This window comes from Saccoglossus kowalevskii, chromosome 17 (assembly GCF_978046115.1).
Source record: "Saccoglossus kowalevskii chromosome 17, keSacKowa6.1, whole genome shotgun sequence".
NCBI classification, from domain to species: Eukaryota; Metazoa; Hemichordata; class Enteropneusta; family Harrimaniidae; genus Saccoglossus; species Saccoglossus kowalevskii.
The window spans coordinates 18,822,490-18,842,728 of record NC_140657.1 but is presented as its reverse complement, the minus strand read 5'-3'; the positions used below and the strand labels follow the sequence as shown (position 1 = coordinate 18,842,728).

Genomic DNA, 20,239 nt, shown 5'->3' with positions numbered 1-20,239 from the left:
AATGAAACTATTGTGAATGAAACCATCATGAGACTGGACACAGAATTCGACCTAGTTCTTATTATTGAATACTTCGACGAATCTCTGATTGTTTTGAAAAATTTGCTGTGCTGGAGTTTTGAAGACATAATATATTTAACAAAGAATCAACGTGCCACACGTGAAACCATCTCAGACACATTTCGACACAACGTATATAAGTGGTCAAATGCAGATTATCTCTTTTATAATCATTTCAACAGAACATTGTGGGAAAAAGTTCGACAAATTGGTCCACGTTTTGAAGTCGAATTGGCACATTTTCGGGACCTTTTAAAGGAGTACAACGACCAATGCGCCATATTTAAAACAAATAATACGAAACAACTTCTCTATGAAAGTAGACATGACACACCACTTTGCCAACAATTGACATACAACAGCGTAGATTGGTATCGCCATATTGCAATCCGACAAGACCCCAACAACATTGCTGAAATGTTTAAATTTAATATCGGATAACAGTTAGTTAAAAATGTTGCATATTTTTTGCAATGTGTATAATTTGTATACAACAAAGATGATTTGATAGTGTGTTTACATCAGTATATTTTAAATACATTATTCAGTTTCTTGGTACTTATGTACAAACGGCAATTTTTCTACATACTACATACGGCCACTAGATTGCCCGCAATTAAATAAATATTAATCAAATCTATAAAGGAATAACAGATTTTTAAAACGATCTAATGTGTATGACATTAAGATAATGAATGAATACTACTGTGTTGCGTACATATATGAGTCTATCTGATAGATTCATGCAAGCTTATGATGTTAGTAGTTTACACACTATTTCCTGAATTATTATAATTATTTTAAATCGCATATATTAAAATGTCATTGCAAATTCTCCCAATCTCAACTTCTCAGCACATAAAAATGTGTGTTCACATATGTTTTATGGTTATTTTGCGGTTACAGATTGGATTTTGACCAGTTTGAAAAGGTTTTCAACTAAGTTTTTGCCTACATTACAAAGTTCGGTTGTGCTATTAATCAATCTGTAGACACTAAATTTAACTCATGGTTGAGGTACAATAATTGTGCGCATTCGACATTCGAAAGATGAATAAAATGATATACTGCCACAAGAAATAGTGTAATAATACATTTTACACACATGATGATAAAATAATAAAAATATAAGTATATGTTGCATCTCGGCTTCCAATATTGCTCCTGAAACTTCCTTCACCGATGAATTATAATCCTCACCACCACATTATTGCTATAACTCGTCATTTACGTCTGGTGGAATATTTAAATCAATTAATTGTTTTACTCTCCTGCAACCCGCTAAGGAATACAATTCAGAATCATTTGGGAAATACTGATGCTGGTCTGCAATTGTGGCGATAACTTCTTCGATGTTCTTCAGTTTATATAGGTAGCCCCGTTCTCGTAATTTTTCACGGATGCATTCTTTAACATGGATTCTTTCCAGTGGTAGAAACGGCACGAAAGAGTCGATCAAATTCTGTTCAACCAAATCACTGTGCCATAACCCACCTACAACAATTAACACACGTAGTTAAGTTTGAATATAAACATTTTCTTTGATATACGTCTGTAAAAAGGAAATACTACCCGTATAAACCCAAGAAACCTAGGTGAATAAAAGATGAACAAACTTACCATCCATATTGAATATATGCTTGCGAATAACTTCATGCAAATCGTATTCTGTGATGTGTTCTCTCGGTGTGCCTTGCTTCCACATTTCGAAGACCTTGTTATTAATAATATGACCACCGCTGTTACTGAAAAAATACAAGAACGCTAATTATTCATTCTTGGACAATTCCCGAACGAAGTATTCTTTCCAAAGATAGTTTATCAAACACTGCTACAAAACGCATTTTAATTGATGGGTTCCATTAAGATGGCAACCGAGAAAAAAATATGTAACACTGATTAGCGATTCAGATTCTAAGTTACTACTACCAATCAATCTCCGCGAATGGCTTGGGATGCCAGTATAGTGTGGTAGTTGTGAAATGACTTTTGTTCATATATAATTGAAAGAAAACAGTAACTTTCTGTTGAGAGCTTATATAACTAGTTGGCGTCTAACACAAAGTCACACATTGTCACCCAGTAAAGTAGAGGTTGGTTAAGTATGTAATGTTTTACTTCTATTGTGTCGACATTTAACAACCATTTGTGCTGAAGTATCCAATGAAAAATTATGTCTACCCGGGCCAAAAGTAGCAAAGACATCATAAAAAATACATGTTTGCGTGACATATGATGGCGTTCACAGGAGCAATGCAACAGGTTTACCTTGTAAATACGAATATGTTCTTTCTGTAGTCGACGCTGAAATATTCGGGATAATTGTCAATAAACGGTTTAAGTACGTCGATCAGTCCAGGCGGCATCTTGTCCATGTCTTCAAATATAAATAGCTGTCTGTCACACAATTTCCCTGCCTCCATAATACGTGATCGTAGTTCATCCTATTGGAATAAAACAATCCTAGGAACGTTAATATGCAGCCCAAGGTCTTTTTTTGTGATTATCAAAATGATTTATATTAACCTGACATTTTATTATCTGTTCTGGAAGCTAAGACAGGCCCCATAACCATTTAAATAATACTTGTGCGTAATTATAATATATAACACTCTGTCACATGTCGACAATAATAGCTATAAGGAAACACTTAGCATAGGTAAATATATAAACACAGGCAATTATAGCAACATACCTTGTAATCATCTAGTTTCTTAGAATGGGGGTAGTCAGACGATGTTATCAGATGTACAAACTTGCTTCTCGTACCCTCTTTATAGAGATTTTTGGCAAGAAACTGACTCACGTACGTCTTACCAATTCCTCCCCAACCATGAAATGAAAGTACCAGTGCCTTGTCTGGATTACGATTGTTTATATGTCGTGACACAGATCGAAGTACGACAGTACGCACAATGTGTTGACCAAAAACATTCTTTTCTAGGTCATGAGCGAGTCCTAAAATACAAATGTGGATTTTATTCTAGGTGTTCATTTTGGCATTGGTGACATGTATACTAAACTAAATCGGCCAAAAAGTACCTTAAATCAATGCACATATTCCGATATACTCTTGTTAAAGTCTTAACACCATTCTAATAAAGTGAAACGTCTTTAGTTAAACCAGCCCTATTAATGTTATACCTCTACAGTTAACACCAGATCTATTAAATGGCGACGTTTAGTGAACACCGTCCATATTATTTCATTGAAGTTTTTTCAAGGTAGACGTCTCCGGTTAACAGCAGCCATAATAAAGTGTGACCTTTCTGGTCAACAACGGCCTTGTTGAAGAGAGACCTTCACGTTGAACACCAGCGCTATTAAAGGTTGACCTATCAACTTAAGTCTCGCTTTATTAAAATGAAACCTTTACTGTTATCACAAGTTCTATTAAATGATGACATCTACACGGATATAGTCTCATCTAGTTTATATATCACTGTGAAATCGGATAGGTCACACTACATTGCATGCCGACTGAGCTCGGTTTCCGGCTTACCGTCTGTGTCCAATGTGATCCACGCTTTACTGCACGTCTCCCATGGCAGGATGGAATACCACGTAAAGCCGTGAATAGCGGGAAACACTAGCGATAACCAGTAGATTCGGAGGATTAACATAATTCATGTCAAAAGCTGCATTTAACACATATATCACACAGCGGCGGCAGCTATATATATATATATATATACAACACAATGTAATGAGGTCACCTTCGGAAAATAGGGTCAAAGTGGATGAACTGCTGAACTCTACTATTTATTTATATGCAGATGTGTACATACGTACGAAACTATTGAAGTCTGTTTATAACCACTCTAACACTCTTCACCGGACGAGAGTAGCGCCCTCCAGCACGCATAGCTTGAGACACCGTACACTCTGACATGCATATAGTGTGTTAACAGTTAATTCAAAAGGGATATATTGTTGTATATTATTGAGTTGCACACTTCAATAGTTCAACTTGTTATATTTCGAACCATTAATATGTAACCCTTGACAATGCGTAACTTAATTCCCTTCTAAGTCACTCAAAAAATAAACCCACATAATTGATTCCGTGTGCGACAGTAAAATTAGCCGTTTTGGACGAAATATAACCGATACTCCACGTCTCAATATACATTCTTTTTCGGCGAACTAGCTGATTCCACCGGGGATTGACTTTCTCGGTTATGGATACCGACTGGTTCCATGTTCATGTACGGAAATACAAAATAGTCGTATAATCAGTATCAGTAGCCCATTCATAAAACCCTAACTATTCCAAACATAGTATGAGTCCTGTTTTCTACAACGGCGTATGTGCAGTACCAGTGTTATTATCTAAACCGATCGCTATGGTGAAGCGTCATGTCTTTGGTGTTTGTAGCAACACAAATCAGAACGTACTCGTTTGGTAGAGTTTCTCAGTTCATCTGTAATACATAATTTAATTGTTATTTATTTACAGCCTAGTTTAATATTACGGTACGCACAGTTTAAAATTGTTTTATGCCGGTCGCATCGAGAGGGAAACAACGGCAGATAAAAGCGGACGATAAAAGCGTGAAGTCAGCTACTAATCAAACGGAAATTGTTGAGTTCCACTGCGCCGTGGGGCGGGCAGTCTTTCTACTGTTATGGCAATGACTTTGTTAGAAGTTTGTTTGTCTTCTATCGGAAATGTTTTTATAAATAACATAAAAATTTGAGGTGCCTGTTGTTTCAGACTAGATGCCGTATATTATTATGAGACTTCCTTTAGGTGTATTGAGAATGAGTGGATTCCAGGCTTTTTCATACTATAAACTATTGTTTTCACTAAACACGATGTTGGGATATTTGGCGGTCGGCAAGCACTTACTCCTAATTGCCGTTGTCTCTCGCGAAGCTTGACAACTAAAACTGTCGTGCTAGTAGTAACATTGTATATACTAGTACTTTGGGCACAGCACTGATCCATGATTAAAAATTGCAACCTAATTCTTGATATTATCAGCCAGCAGTTCACGCAATATAGTTTATTTGTGATATTACAAAAAAGGAAAAGAAAGTGGATTTCACATATTTAATACATTTACCGATGTAATTCTTTTCACAAGGGTGCAATTAAAGTACAATGGCCTCAGATACGCATAACACCTAGCCGGCTATATAAAAACGATTTTTTGAGATCAGATAATTATTGTAACACCTTCCAACTATTCAATACGGGTTCAAATTCATATTATCTATTTTGAAAAGTAGGACCCCGGTGTTTAACAGGCACTTCAATTGATCGCTAACTAAACACTTATTAATACACACATTCGCCTGCATAGACATTAATATTATACCCGAATACGCTAAAAGAAAAAAAAACATTTCTATAAATAAAGGAGTTTAATTCCTATTCGCCTCTAAATGTCCAAAAAACGTGGCTTAGCCAAGGTTTGTATGTATGTGAACTGCAAACTAAACAATACATATACCAATGTAATAACAATCATTTTGACAGATGAAAGTCAGCTAAAAGTCAACCAAGGTATAATCATTAAGATGACGGGTTGTGTGGCTAGGAATAACATCATGCCAAAGTCCAAGTTAAAATATATTATACTTAATACAATATCAGTGAGATCAAAATCGGAATATCAAGGAATATATAAATTTGGAAACACGTGAATTAGAACATCAGCGTCTTTGTAAAAACAATTACCAATCAATGACGTCAAAATACTCTCAGTCATGTAAAGGAGGCGGTCGTCGGGAAGAACGCAGAATCGAATTGTATGCGAACAATCAATGGTTTTACGCGCGTTACAACGCGTTACAGATGCGATGCTACCAAAATGTAATGATAAATAAATTAACGTCCATTTCAAACAGACTCCTTAAAGTACTCTATCTGTACAAACTGACAAAGACAGACTCCTTTACTGCAATGTCGAACTCCACCAGTTGGATTGCGCAACTTATCTTGATGTATCCGTCTAACGTATCGTCCACATAAATTAGCCACATAATTCCGGGCAGTTTCCTATCAAGTCAAAATACAAATATCATTTATTGACTTCAACAGCTTTTAACAGATATTCTATGCAACTATTGTATGAGATATATATGTTGCATTGTACTGCAATTTGTTGTCAAATAAGCAGAATGACGTCTATTTCAAGGTAAATAAATATCAAAATGTGGAATGCAGCATGGGCGCACAAGATCACAAAGATGGCAACTAGACAATTAAACACATACGTCATATACATACAACACATAATACACATAACATCAATATCTATCAATATTTTATATGGCATTTGTTAATTATAAGTGTGGTCAGTATGTTAACATAAGATATATGCGGGTATTAATTAAATACATAATAAATGTATTCAAATAACCTTAATGTGTTCTTCTTCTTTTGTAATTATCGCTGAACTGTCAATTAAATTACTGCTGTCGTCAGTGTCTTCAACAGTAATTATGTTATCAGATCGTTTCTAATATAATATAATATAGTGATTTTTGATATACGGATAAATAAAACGAAGTTACATTAACGAACGTGACTGATAACTTTTACTATAAAAACCTTAGCATCCCGTTGGCAGGCCAGTCACACTGGTTCTCACTACAAGAGGTTACGATCCCCCCTGCCAAATGCTAAGGAAAACTGAAACGTATATATACATATTTACATAAAATATTGTCCACCTATGCGGATCTGTTGGTGCAAGGTTTTTATGACCGTATGCCCTTACTGACGTCAACCAAACATTTTATGTGGGAAGTTGGCACCCAAGGCTGACAGGTACTACACCTTGCCCAAGGGTGACCTAGGGGTAGTTGTGGCAAAGGGTAACCCCATTCTCCCAAGTCCATAGACTCCACAACCGGATGTAGTTTAAAATCTTGCCCAGGATAAATATATACATATTTAAATTACCATACACGTTGTCATTATCAGGTAATACCTCAGACGTGAGGCTGAGTTGGTGCCAGGCTTTTACGACCGTATGCCCTTACTGACGTCAACCAAACATTTTATGTGGGAAGTTGGCACCCAAGGCTGACAGGTGCTACACTTTACCCAAGGGTGACCTGGAAGTAGTTGTGGTAAAGGGTAACCTCATTCTCCCAAGTCCATATACTCCACAACCGGATGTAGTTTAAAATCTTGCCCAGGATAAATATATACATAATTAAACCATACACGTTGTCTTTATCAGGTAATACCTCACATTTTAGGTTGAGTTGGTGCAAGGCTTTTACGACCGTATGCCCTTACTGACGTCAACCAAACTTATTATGTGGGAAGTTGGCACCCAAGGCTGACAGGTACTACACCTTGCCCAAGGGTGACCTGGAGGTAGTTGTGGCAAAGGGTAACCTCATTCTCCCAAGTACAAAAACTTCACAACCGGATGCAGTTTTAATATAATATAATATAATACAATCGGGTGAACGCGGTGCTTTTCAGCGCTCCCCGATTTTCTGCCTGTTTTGCGTTTTTGCGCTCGTTGTGCGCCCGTGTTTCTACACTGCTGTATATATAGTGTGTCTACCCTTTACGTGAGTAATTTATAGTTGTTGTTTTCGTTATTATTGTGGGTTTTGGAGTGTTTTTGCCTTTGCCTTGGCAAGGTGGTCGGCAACCAAGATGGCTGCCGCTCACACAAGGCCACCGTCAACACCAACAGGTCACCTTACTAGAAACCATGCGGTACGGTGTGAAAACATTGATGGCATTCCTGTTGAAACTTATGTGGAGTCGGTTGCAGATTTAGTCGGGGCCGGTAATATTGTGGCTGCATCCCGTATGAACCGATCGGTTGTTGTCTTTTTAAATAAGGTTACATGGGTCGACATGGTTTCTGCCGCTGGCCTTGACATTGGAGACCTCCATGTTTCTGTTGAACCTCTTGTCCGCCCTTCTACAAAAATTGTGCTATCAAATGTTCCCCCTTTTTTACCTGACAATTTTATTACAGATGCCTTAGCTAAATACGGGCGTGTCATGAGCGCGGTGCGAGCGATCCCACTCGGGTGCAAAAGACCAGCACTGAAACATGTAAAGTCTTTTCGCCGCCAAGTTTATGTATATTTAAAAGATCTCAATATCAATGGTTTATTGCCTATTACTTTTCAAGGTCAGACATATAATATTTACGTTTCGTCTGACGAATTGACGTGCTTTTCATGTAACATGAAGGGACATACACGTAAAACTTGCCCAAACTCTCAAACAACGAATATGCAAATGATGAATGATGAAAACAATAGTGCTCAAAATAGCACTCAAACAGACTCTCAACAGGTGAATGTAGCAACTAATTTAAATTCCCCTGACACATTGCACGACAAAGACGATGACATAACTGATATAATTAACACCCAAGCACCAGATACTGAGATAAACAATCATGAGACCGATGGTACAACAGATAACATTGAAATTGAAACTGAAATGAATACAGATTCATCCAAATATATGAGCAAAAAGCGCACGCGCTCTAGATCACCAGTTCATAGAGAAGAACAAAATAATGACCAGTTAAATGACGAAAATAAATGTGAACCCAGTTCTAAAAAGCGTAACGATGAAAATGCAATCGAAATTGTTGAACAAAATTGTCCGATTGATGAAGAGAGGGTACGAACCCCTACTTCCCCTTCCATTGCACCACCATCGCCTCCCCCACCCCCTCCACCCCACAAACCCTTTCCCCACGTATATGCCAATGTAACAGTGTGCACTCCAAAGCCACAGCCCGAGCTTACGGAGTCGGCCCCATTTCCATCATCTCCCTCACTTGAGTTCACAGTTGAATCCCCGCGCGATTCGCCGCTATCCGAACTCCCCATTGATTTAAGTGGTTTAACTGATCAATCACAAGACCTTTTCAGCACACCTATGTCACAAAATAAAACCGCTGATGATATGGAGGAAACTGCCAGCGAATGTAGTGAGAATGAGGGGTCTATCATTTCAAATGTTTCAACATGTACTGATAACAGCGAATCAACAATATCAAACGCTAATATCAAAACCTTTTTAGTGTCTACACTTCACTCACGTAGATTTATAGACAAGTGTTTTGAATTTTGCCCCAATCTTAAAATATTGGTTCGACATCTGATAAACTACCGCAATACCACGCAGTTGAACACATCTGATAAATCTCGCATGCACAGACTCATTAAAAAAATTAAACAGCAAATCAAAACGGGTAACTTTATCGCTGATTTTTAATTTCCCTTGTTATGATGGCAAACACAATTACATGCGCAACTTACAATGTCAATGGTTGCCGGGACGCCCTCAAACGGTACAGTGTTTTCAATTATCTCAAGCGTGACCATCCCTGTAATATTTATATGCTACAAGAAACGCACTCTCTTGTCTCCGATGAAAATATTTGGAAACTTGTGTGGCGTGGCCTTGGTATTTTTTCTCATGGCACTGTTAATCGTGCGGGGGTGGCTATTTTGTTTTCGCCAGGAGCAACTGTGAATATTTTATCACAATCTGAGATCATGCCTGGGTACGTGTTGCACGCTCATGTTCAAATTAATGAAAATCTTGTTCACATTATTAATGTCTATGCACCAATTAATGGCGCTGAGCGTGTGGAATGCTTCACTAAAATTGAACAATTCATCAGTTCTCTAAATAATGACCCAGTAATCATGGGAGGCGATTTTAATTGTACTACTGAACCCGACATTGACCGTAATAGAGGGACTGAACCGAACATGCGCACTGCAAAGCTCCTCAAATCTGTCCTGAATCATCACAAACTGTTTGATGCATGGCGCCAATACCACGGGAACACATTAAACTTTACTTGGGGGCGTGGTGGTACGCTTGTGCGCCTTGATAGGTTTTATGTCAGCAAATGTATGCGTGGGAAAATTAAGAATATTGACATAAGCAATGGCGCATTAGCTTTTTCTGACCATTCCCTTGTCCACATCAACATCGCCATTGGTGACAGTAAAAACAAAAGTCCAGTGTGGTGTATGAATACAGAAATTCTGCGCGATGAAGTGTATGTGGCAATCTTAACTGATTTTTGGGCGAAGTGGCAAACACTTCGAAATAATTATATAAATATACAGACATGGTGGGATATTGGCAAAAATAAAATAAAGTTACTCACACAACAGTATTGCACACTCAAACAAAATAAATACAAAACCGAGAAACAAGCATTGGAAATGGAAATTAAAACCATCGAACGTTGTACTGCACACGATGCACCGCTTTTAAACAGTTACACTGAAAAGAAAAAACTTCTCGCACGCCTTGTTCAACGTGAACACAAAGGCAGTGCTACGCGTGCGCGACATCAGTTTTTAAATGAAAGTGATGTTTGCAATTCCTTCTTTTTCCAGTTAGAGAAAAAGAAGGGAACCAAAAAGGCGATCTTTCAGTTGAGGCACCAGGATAATACTCTTACTGAAAATCAAACTGAAATACGGAAAATCATACACACCTTTTACAATAACCTGTATACACCTGATAACATTGACATTGAAGCTCAAAATAGCCTCCTTGAAGGGCTACCTCAACTAAATGAAACAGATCGTGATGACCTTGACAAACCAATCACGTTTGACGAACTGAGTGCCACGGTCAAACTACTTCCCCATGGGCGTACTCCCGGTATCGACGGAATACCAAACGAATTTTACCAAACTTTTTGGCATATCATTGGACGTGATCTGTGCGATGTATTTACTGCTGCCACAAACGAAAATGTGCTCCCCCTATCCTGCACAAGGGCCGTGGTCACTCTTCTCCCTAAAGAAGGTGACGTTACCAACGTAAAACACTGGCGACCCGTAAGTCTGTTATGTAGCGATTACAAAATGTTCACTAAATCGCTTGCATTGCGTTTGCGCGGTGTTTTAGGCAGCATTATTCATCCAGACCAAACTTGCAGCATACCAAACAGGCATATTCACGACAATATAAATCTACTTCGTGACAGTATTGACTATGCCAACTTAACTAACTCGCCCCTGGCTATTGTTGCCATTGACCAGGAAAAGGCATTTGATAGGATACATCACGGATACCTCTTTAATACGCTTCGTGCCTTTGGTTTTGGTGACCGTTTCCTTTCTTACATTCGCCTCATGTATACCAATGCCCAGTCCCTGGTCCGCGTTAACTGCGCCCTTACTACACCCATCACAGTGGCCCGTGGCATTAGGCAGGGGTGTTCAATGTCCACTGCCCTCTACGTCATTGCCATTGAACCACTACTTCATAAAATTAGGAATGATGAAAACATTGAAGGGTTGGTTATACCTCACAGCAAAAACCAACGTTCTAAACTCACCGCTTACGCCGACGACGTGGAATTTTTCATAACTCGCAAGCAGGATTTCAACTTACTAAGTCGCTGGTTACATGTCTACGAGCTTGCGTCAAACTCTAAAATCAATCTCGAAAAATCAGAAGGGTTATGGGTAGGTAGCTGGCGCAACATCACCTACTCCCCTCTCAATATAACATGGAACAGCGAGGGGTTGAAACTGTTGGGTGTTTATCTTGGGAATAATCTAACTTATACGAATCAGAACTGGGCTGAACTTGTTGCAAAAGTAAATAATAAGATCAACTTCTGGAATCATTTTGTTTACAGCATGTCTTACAGAACGCGCGCTCTTATCATTAATAATCTGATTTCATCGCAGTTAATGTATCGCTTTAATAGCCTTGTGCCGCCATCGGACGTAGTTCTGAAGGTACAGAAAATGCTGCTCGACTTCTTTTGGCAAGGGCGACATTGGGTATCTGCTGCAACACTGTACCTCCCCTTGGAAAGAGGTGGACAAAATGTTACACATCTTCCAACACGCATAAGTACTATGCGACTTTCCTATATTCAAAGATATCTATATAATAACCATGACCACCCCTGTTTTAAGTTCACAGACTACTTTTTTATGCAAGCGAGCAATATGTCATATGCAAGTCAACTTCTATGCACCACTATCAAAGCACCTTTACAAAGATTGCCATTATTTTATTATGAGCTCCTCCAGTGTTGGAAATCTGTAGAGAAAGTGCGTAAGTTCAATGATAATAACGTAACTGATATTCTTAATGAGCCACTGTTTAACAACCCACTCATCATACATCCCATACGAAATGAGCCTTTTGCGCTCAGACATTTTGTTGACGCGGGAATAACCAAAGTATGTGATTTGGTATCAGAAACGAATAAAACTTGGTTGGAGGCCGCTGATATGTCGGATAAAATTAAAATCCATTCCGAGCGTATTCTCCATCTCAGTATCAAGGTCATTCACGATTCTATTCCTACCAAATGGAAAGATACTATCAACACCTACTTCAAAGGGAATGGGAAGTGTAATCAACCTCTTTCACATCATAGCTTTGAACTGCACTTTTCTGATGAACTAAATTTGCCACTATATAAGTTTGAAAAAGGCGCAATCTATAAATATCTAATACGTGTCCAGTCAATAACACAATACTTACAAAAACTTGACACTGTTTGGCGGGACATCCTTAGTCTGCCTGAAAGTGCTAAACCCAACTTCAAGGATTGCTATGAAACACCAGTCATTAACAAATATGGGGATCTGCAGTGGCGTATTGTCCATGGTGCCTTTCCAACGGGGAGATTTCTGTTCAAAGCTCGTTTGAACAATTCAGATAAATGTCCCTTTTGTGATGAAGTTGACACACTTCAACACATTTTTTATGATTGTCCATCAAATAGCGCCTTACTCCATTATTTTAATAACATCGCGTCGCGACTGCTTCAACCAGATTTTCGCATTCCGATTTGGTGGTTCACTATTTTACCACCCCATCGCTCAAAACACTTTATGTCGAGCAAGGCACAAGGTTTATTTTGTTTCTTAGCGTGCATGGCTAAGGTTGCAATTCATGTCAGCCGTCGTAATAAAAGGCAAAACAAAGGATCGAGTGAGCCTCTGGACATTTTTATTCAAAGTATTAAGTCGAGGCTTGAAACAGAATATGAATGTTTCCGGATCATGAACCAACTGCCTGAATTTGAGATTATGTGGACGGTAGAGGATGCACTATGTAAAATCGAGGATAACACACTTCGCATTCTACTGTAAACATGGCAGGTACGATCTATTTAAAGCAGGAAGTTGCTTTGTCTTGTTGTTAAACATCGATACAAACGAACATCATTGTATTTACAAACTTAGTACACGCACAGGAGCCAAGAGTTTTGTCCTCTTGGTGGGCTATCATTGCACACACTTACAGCAGCGCATATATGTTTTATGTTACTTGTTCTGTGTTTTAAATGTTTTGATTTTCCCTTGGAATTTGGCAGGGGGGTTGGTACCCCCTTAAGTGCGAACCGGTGTCACCGGCCTGCCTACGGGGTTCCAAGGTGTTTTTGTACTGTTACGTGATCGTCTTTTATTTTATTTTACCCGTGAACCAAAAAGCATAATATAATATAATATAATATAATATAATATAATATAATATAATATAATATAATATAATATAATATAATATAATATAATATAATATAATATAATATAATATAATATAATTTCTGCTGATATGATATGATAATTTGTGTCCAGGTATGTTTTACCAACACAACATTGTCGGTCTGTCCGTAGACGCCTCACCGCGTAAGTTGTTAGCATCGACACTTTCAAGATTTGTTAATAATTCTATTTCTTCGATGTGATTATAACCGCGCCCTAGATTGCTGATTGACAGGGACCACACATTTTATCTTCTAAATTTATCTTAGTCAGAGTATGCTAATTCCGAAATGGGCAAGAAAAAAAGGCTTAATTCACGATAGACCATGAATGAAGTAATTCACAATCTCAACTGGCGACGATAATGTTGCAACCCATACTACCATTTATAGCACGCCAGATACTACTTCGTGTGGTTCATATACCTTTTTTTACTGAATTGCCTGTGTACTTCAGTTGTCAGTTGTTTTGTCCTTGTGAATTATTTGTCAGTTATTTGATTTGAAGGATTATGGTGTATTGTCACCTGTGTGCTTAATTCACAATCTCAACTGGCGACGATAATGTTGCAACCCATACTACCATTTATAGCACGCCAGATACTACTTCGTGTGGTACCATTTATAGCACGCCAGATACTACTTCGTGTGGTTCATATACCTTTTTTTACTGAATTGCCTGCGTACTTCAGTTGTCAGTTGTTTTGTCCTTGTGAATTATTTGTCAGTTATTTGATTTGAAGGATTATGGTGTATTGTCACTTGTGTGCTAGTCATGTGTGTTGTGCTCTTGAACTTCATATTGACAATATGCATGTTGATAACGTTTTGTAAAGCTGTTATGGTATTTATAGATTTTATCTTACCTTTTGAAACTTGTTCTTGGTCTTACTTTTCAAATATCGTTCCAGGGTACGCTGTGAATGCACATTTTATCAATTATTCATATTCATCACTCAGTTATATTTATTATTTTGAATAAATCTTATTATATCAACCCATGTTTGACTATGCAGGCGTGCGTCATTCATATATATATATTATATAGTTGTATTGGCTGACGACCACAGTAACAGTATAAAGAAACGCTCTAAATGACGTCTCTTTCACCTATTTACGTCGCTGGCGGATGGACATACAGGGACGATTTCGTTGCTTATAGTACTTACTGTAATGCCCAACGACTCAACTTCGACAATGAGTGATGTATTAAAAGTTTGAATATTCGGTGTATATTTATATACCATACTTACCAAGCATTTAGCAGTTCGGAAATGGACAAAATGTATCTATCACAATATAGGAAATACAACAAATGGATTACTATTTGTTGTCGATTTGGTCAAATTAAAAGTGGCTAATGGAAATATTGTTGTTTAAATTTTTCAATCAACAACAATTCCCATATGTTTAATGCAATTTACTGATTTTGTTCATGATGTAAATTTCACACCCATGGGACACAGTAGTATGCAGTGCAAAACTGAGATTGTAACAAATTAAAGGATACGTCATACATGCATCTTCTTGACGTTGAAGGTACTATTCCAAGAATGACACCGTGGTCCATGAGGAGAAGATTTGCCTCGCGTTCAGGCTTTTTATGTATGCGACCACACTAGCAACGAAAAACACGGTGATGTTATTGTAAGCAAGTAATTGAGCTTAAAGAAATGAATGCACTATTCAATAATTAAGTTATACTTCCATTGAAAAGATTTCTTGCCACCAGGGCATCAGTGATCATTTGATATTGCATACAATTCCACGAAATCCCATATTATATCTAACAAAAATCCAAAGTCATCATGTAATCATTAAACGCATAAGATCAGATGGTGATCTGAGTAGAATAATTGATGAGATAAGCTATGTGTACAAAACGTATACTTGAATATACAAAATGTACCTTTAACATGCATATAAGTAATGTCATACTAGTAATCAACGCGACTGCAAAGCAATAGAATACAGTCCCTGGAATTCCATCAAATGATTGGATGAGAATCGCGAATACTAGAAAATAAACCAATGAAACCGATATAGACAAAAGAGAAAATATCCATAGTATTATTCGCATTGCGTGTGATTTACAACACCCATAGCAACAGCTAAAGCGGACTGGGGAGCTTCTTGTCAGAATTTCAACCGCGGCATGTATGTTGTCTTGAGGGACCTGTAAAAAACAAAATTCTCACGTCATTGCTGATCGGGACGAGAAGGAATAAAAAAGAAATCGAATAACGAAGAGTAATCTAGAAACATTTTAATGTCCCAGTTATTGTTCATGAGAGACGCACCCGGATTCCTTTTGATGCAAGAGATTCATAGATCCTAGTAGTATCAAGAGTCAAGTTCATGTTCACTGGCAGGATACTTTTACCATTAAATTTTACTATAATATAAACAACAATAAGGAATTTAATATTGATACTATAAAATTATATCCAATCAAAAACTAATAAAGTCATAACCCGTCCAATGATAATAAACATCGTGACTGACAAATACTATTACTACCGATAACACCTGCGCGATAACACCTGTGGCTATGGTGGGAAGGGGGACACATACTACTGCGTTTTTTCTTCGATACCAAAGCTTCAGGTGTATGCCGAACCTCAGACCAAACATTCCCTAGGTCTGGCTAGCATGTAGCTAATGGCACTATTGTGAACACCACGCAGTGGTTATATGGGAAACAGTCATAATATTATTACACACACACACCATCATTGGTGACTAAGTCGAGTAGTAGTTTCGCTTCACTCAGGTGTTATCGATTAATTTGTGACTTTTGGTAACGTGACCCGTTGTTCAACCACTACCTGCATTGCCATAAACGCATTATTTTTATGTTAACTGTGAACCGGCAATACATGATTTTATAAATTAAGTATTATAAATTTGCATTGTATTAACTACATAACTGTAACTAAATGTAACTAACGGCCTTTTTAAACCAGACCTTGTGTTTTGGCTGATACAATGTCAAGAATGTATAGCTTTACCCAACGAAAGTGCAAAGTATGGAATATTAAAAAAGTTGAAATTACAACAGAATACCTTATATGGGAACTAAACTTTATCTATACTTAATGTCTCACCTGTTTCAGACCCGGAAGAAAACTGTTCTAACATTGAGTCGTGTATTTCCACATTTGTATCGTCTAAATAAAAACAGTGAGAAATTTCTGCATTAAAACAGAACATATGATGTGTTTATATTTGAGAAAATGTTCAACTAACATGAAGCCGTTCTCGGGAACTACTATCTGTAAACTAGCGTAAACAGTATTGTCTACGGTAAAAACATGAAAAGACAAAAAAATTAATATATTTATTATACATCTGCCACCGTAACGTCATAAGTTACAGCGTGCTGTAATTTTGCGGGGTATTTTTATTCTACCGTATAAGGAAATGCGAATTCCAAATATGACATCATTACGCGCGTAAGCGTCCTCTAATAATAAAACAAATATGGCGTCCACCAGGGTTTGACCAGACTCCACACAAAGATGACGCTGATTCTGTTCTAAACTTTTTGGATTTCGGCATTCCCATGATGTATCCTTGAAAGGAAAATATGTATAATAATAAGGTTAATACGAGGATACCTCACAGTATACATTCAGACAGTACTTCGTCACATTGACCTTCGCTGCGCGTCGGTTGATACTTCCGCTGTACTGTCTTCGTGCATACTTTGAGGTATCCTCGTAATAAGTCATAGTAACATAAATTTACCTAAGAGTAATATCTCCAGAAATTTGTCCCAGAACTGTGGATCTCTGACATCAAGATAGGTAAGATGTTTCATAAAATCTGGTACAATGCACTCACTCAGCAACACTGGGATCATTATCTTCTGTTCTCGAAAAAGATGTTCACTGAAAATCATCTGAGCTTCATAGCCACACCATGGGCTATCAAGAAAATCAGGAGTCAACACCAAAACTGTTCTATCCGTGTTTCGGATGCATCTAATAATATTATCAACTATGGGTCTGCCAGCAATAAAATCTCTTTCATCAAACAGACACTCAATGCTATGATTTTGCTCTAATCTCTCTACAGTTTCCTTGACCCAGGCACTATCTTTGCTACTATGCGAAAAGAACACCTTTGTCGCATCTTCTTTGGCAGTGGTTGATAATCCATCATGCCGGGTAGTGTCCGTGATGACATGCTGCACACTTCCATCATGGAAAGCGGATGCTAAGCGTATAATGAAATAATAGGGTTATAGGTTTATGTAAAAAAGTGTGGCCTATTATTTAAACTTAGACACGTCATACCTATGTCATGATGTCATGTTAGTTCGTGCAATGACGTTTAGTTCGTTCAATGAACACCCTTTATTCAAAAAATTAAACATCTAAACATGACTCAATCCGCCATAATTCTGTCCATAATATTAATGACTATTTCAAACCTATCCATCATTCATATCAAACCAGACAACTCCACAATCAAAATAATTTTGTTGAATACACCCGTACAACTTTTGGCCAGTTTTCGATGACATACTCAGGTGCAAAAATATGGAATAATATCCCGGCTACAATTAGGTCAATTATCTCACGCAGCCCGTTCAAAAAAATGGTTAAACAATTATTATTGACAGAAAACTAGACACATATGATTTTGTTTGCCAAGTTATTTTTTTCTCATTTTTTAACCTGATTTATTTTTCTAAAACTTATTTTCTTAGACTACAGAGTCCTGTATGGCATCAGGTTGGTTTTTGAATAGTGGAACATACTCAAAAGGCGATTTTAAAATATAGATAACAGGTGAAAACATTCTCTCTTTTGAATGCTTAGCAAAATTTAGCAAGGCTGTACATAAATAATAAAAAAGAAACATGGTGAAAAAAGTAATGATGGGATCTCCATACTATGCACTATATTTAACTTTTTACAAAACGATAATACATTTGAATTTGGAACTGTTGCAGCCATTTTAATTATGAGCATTAGCAAATTTCTTACTGAGTGAATGGTTATGCAAATTAGCAATTATCTCAGCTTCTTTTTAGTGCACATCCCAGAACTTTAAAAAAATAGCTCCTAGAGGCTTTGACCTTTTGTTTTGAAATTTTCACAAATTATTGACAATGTGTTTATTTTCAAAACGCCGTCGGGGCATTGTTTTTTGTTTTGTTATAACAATCGTACAGACAACTAGCCTGGGTGTTAATTTATGCCTAAACTTGAAGTAGTGAAATTTGAGCAGCTGCCCTGCAAAATTGACAACTGGTAGACAGTTTTCAAGACAGCACTTTCTTCATAGTAAAAATATGTACCTGTAAACCAATTTTGAGAGGAAACAAGAAGCATGGTTTAGACAAAAAAACAATTTAAATCACTTTTGACCAAAAAAGCACATTTTTGTGCATATTTCAAACTACAGTGTCCATAAAAAAATACTTACAAAATTTTAAAATTCATACAATAAGCTTTCCGAAAATATATAGATTTGTGGACAAGGGAGGTCATCTTGGTTTCCTAATTAACTAATTAAGATACCTGCTGTCAGATAAACTGCATCTCTACCTTAATATTATTATTTATTTTTGGCCTTGCACTATATACATTATAATTTACATCCAGGGTATATTGGAAATCAGACTATACTAGCAGTGAGCTATTTTCTGATTTCCTTTTTACCCAGTATATATATATATATATATATTCTTACCATTCGTTTTTCTCCGTATTTGTTTTTGTATGTGGCTTACTTTGTTATTATTTTTCAGTGTTTCTTATTATATAAATGTTATTATTATAAAATATTATTATTATATATAAACTTGCTCGATGAAACCACGATATGAATATGCAACTAATGTATGCAACTAATATGAATTATGCAATTAAATACTACGTTCAAGCAACACACTAAAATATGTTAGATTCTGGGAAGAAAACAATAATTTCACAATACTAATTTTTTTAGATTTTGCCCACTAGTAAATATAAGTAAGTATGGTCTGCAGTCGTTTTTTTTAAATTTTTTTATTTGTGAAAAAAACTTTAGTGTAAACAATAAAACACTAACAGTGCAAGGCTAGTTCACCAACATGTATATTCTCTTGCTTGAGTGTGAAAGTACATGGTTTAGTGACTACCTCTTATATTTTTAAATTATAGATTTTTTTTTTTAATTGGGAAGGTTCTTCTATAAAAATAGAACAGATATATATTGACGTTTATAGTGCCCCCCCCACACTTTTGAACACGTACGTCTATGGGAGACCACGAAATTGCGTAGCACAAACATTTCCCAAACTCGAAAATAGACACGTCATATTCACCTACCACTTTAATTCACGGAATTAATCGTTATGTGTATACAATGAGCCACAAATCTATGAAAGTCTGGATGACCATTATCGCGCTACTATACTAATTGCACACAAAAGGAAATAAGCATTGACCATGCTTTTCCACCTTTTGTCTAGCCCGTGTGGCTGCAACATTGTGTACTTGACACTTACCGTGACTCATCCCGTCATCAACCACTTCGACTTCGATAGGTATTGAAGCACTCATTACTGACGAATATCGGGCAGGGAGGGAGGGTGGTGAAGTAAACCTTCGTCGTTGACACACCGTATACAAAGATGAATGCATCGAATAGAGGGCGCAAATAGCAGGTCGACGGGTTAATTCGTG

The 20,239-nt window shown here is 37.1% G+C and overlaps 2 protein-coding genes across 2 annotated transcripts; both read right to left on the bottom strand.

The window, feature by feature from the left end:
• Positions 1-571: 571 nt before the first annotated feature.
• On the bottom strand, positions 572-4,994 carry LOC100378952 (torsin-1A-like). Its single transcript, XM_002732582.4, has 5 exons — positions 3,563-4,994; positions 2,756-3,018; positions 2,329-2,504; positions 1,681-1,805; positions 572-1,554 (listed from the first exon to the last, which is right to left on the bottom strand). Exons 1-5 carry the CDS (start codon positions 3,681-3,683, stop codon positions 1,274-1,276), a joined length of 966 nt encoding a protein of 321 aa, XP_002732628.1. The 5' UTR covers positions 3,684-4,994; the 3' UTR covers positions 572-1,273.
• A 108-nt stretch (positions 4,995-5,102) lies between these two features.
• On the bottom strand, positions 5,103-20,214 carry LOC100366292 (uncharacterized). Its single transcript, XM_006813835.3, has 10 exons — positions 20,062-20,214; positions 17,307-17,777; positions 16,664-16,726; positions 15,857-15,951; positions 15,466-15,732; positions 15,067-15,174; positions 14,810-14,845; positions 14,423-14,473; positions 6,432-6,530; positions 5,103-6,067 (listed from the first exon to the last, which is right to left on the bottom strand). Exons 1-10 carry the CDS (start codon positions 20,195-20,197, stop codon positions 5,909-5,911), a joined length of 1,485 nt encoding a protein of 494 aa, XP_006813898.2. The 5' UTR covers positions 20,198-20,214; the 3' UTR covers positions 5,103-5,908.
• Between the last annotated feature and the right edge of the window lie 25 nt (positions 20,215-20,239).

Coding starts and splice junctions, on each gene's coding strand:
- LOC100378952 (XM_002732582.4), bottom strand. CDS start 3,683: ATGTTAATCCTCCGAATCTACTGGTTATCGCTAGTGTTTCCCGCTATT. Junction 3,019..3,562: donor GATCACATTGGACACAGACG/GTAAGCCGGAAA, acceptor TTTGTATTTTAG/GACTCGCTCATGACCTAGAA. Junction 2,505..2,755: donor AGAAACTAGATGATTACAAG/GTATGTTGCTAT, acceptor TTATTCCAATAG/GATGAACTACGATCACGTAT.
- LOC100366292 (XM_006813835.3), bottom strand. CDS start 20,197: ATGCATTCATCTTTGTATACGGTGTGTCAACGACGAAGGTTTACTTCA. Junction 14,474..14,809: donor TCCGAACTGCTAAATGCTTG/GTAAGTATGGTA, acceptor GTGCATTCACAG/CGTACCCTGGAACGATATTT. Junction 6,068..6,431: donor AAGAAGAAGAACACATTAAG/GTTATTTGAATA, acceptor TTGACTTGATAG/GAAACTGCCCGGAATTATGT.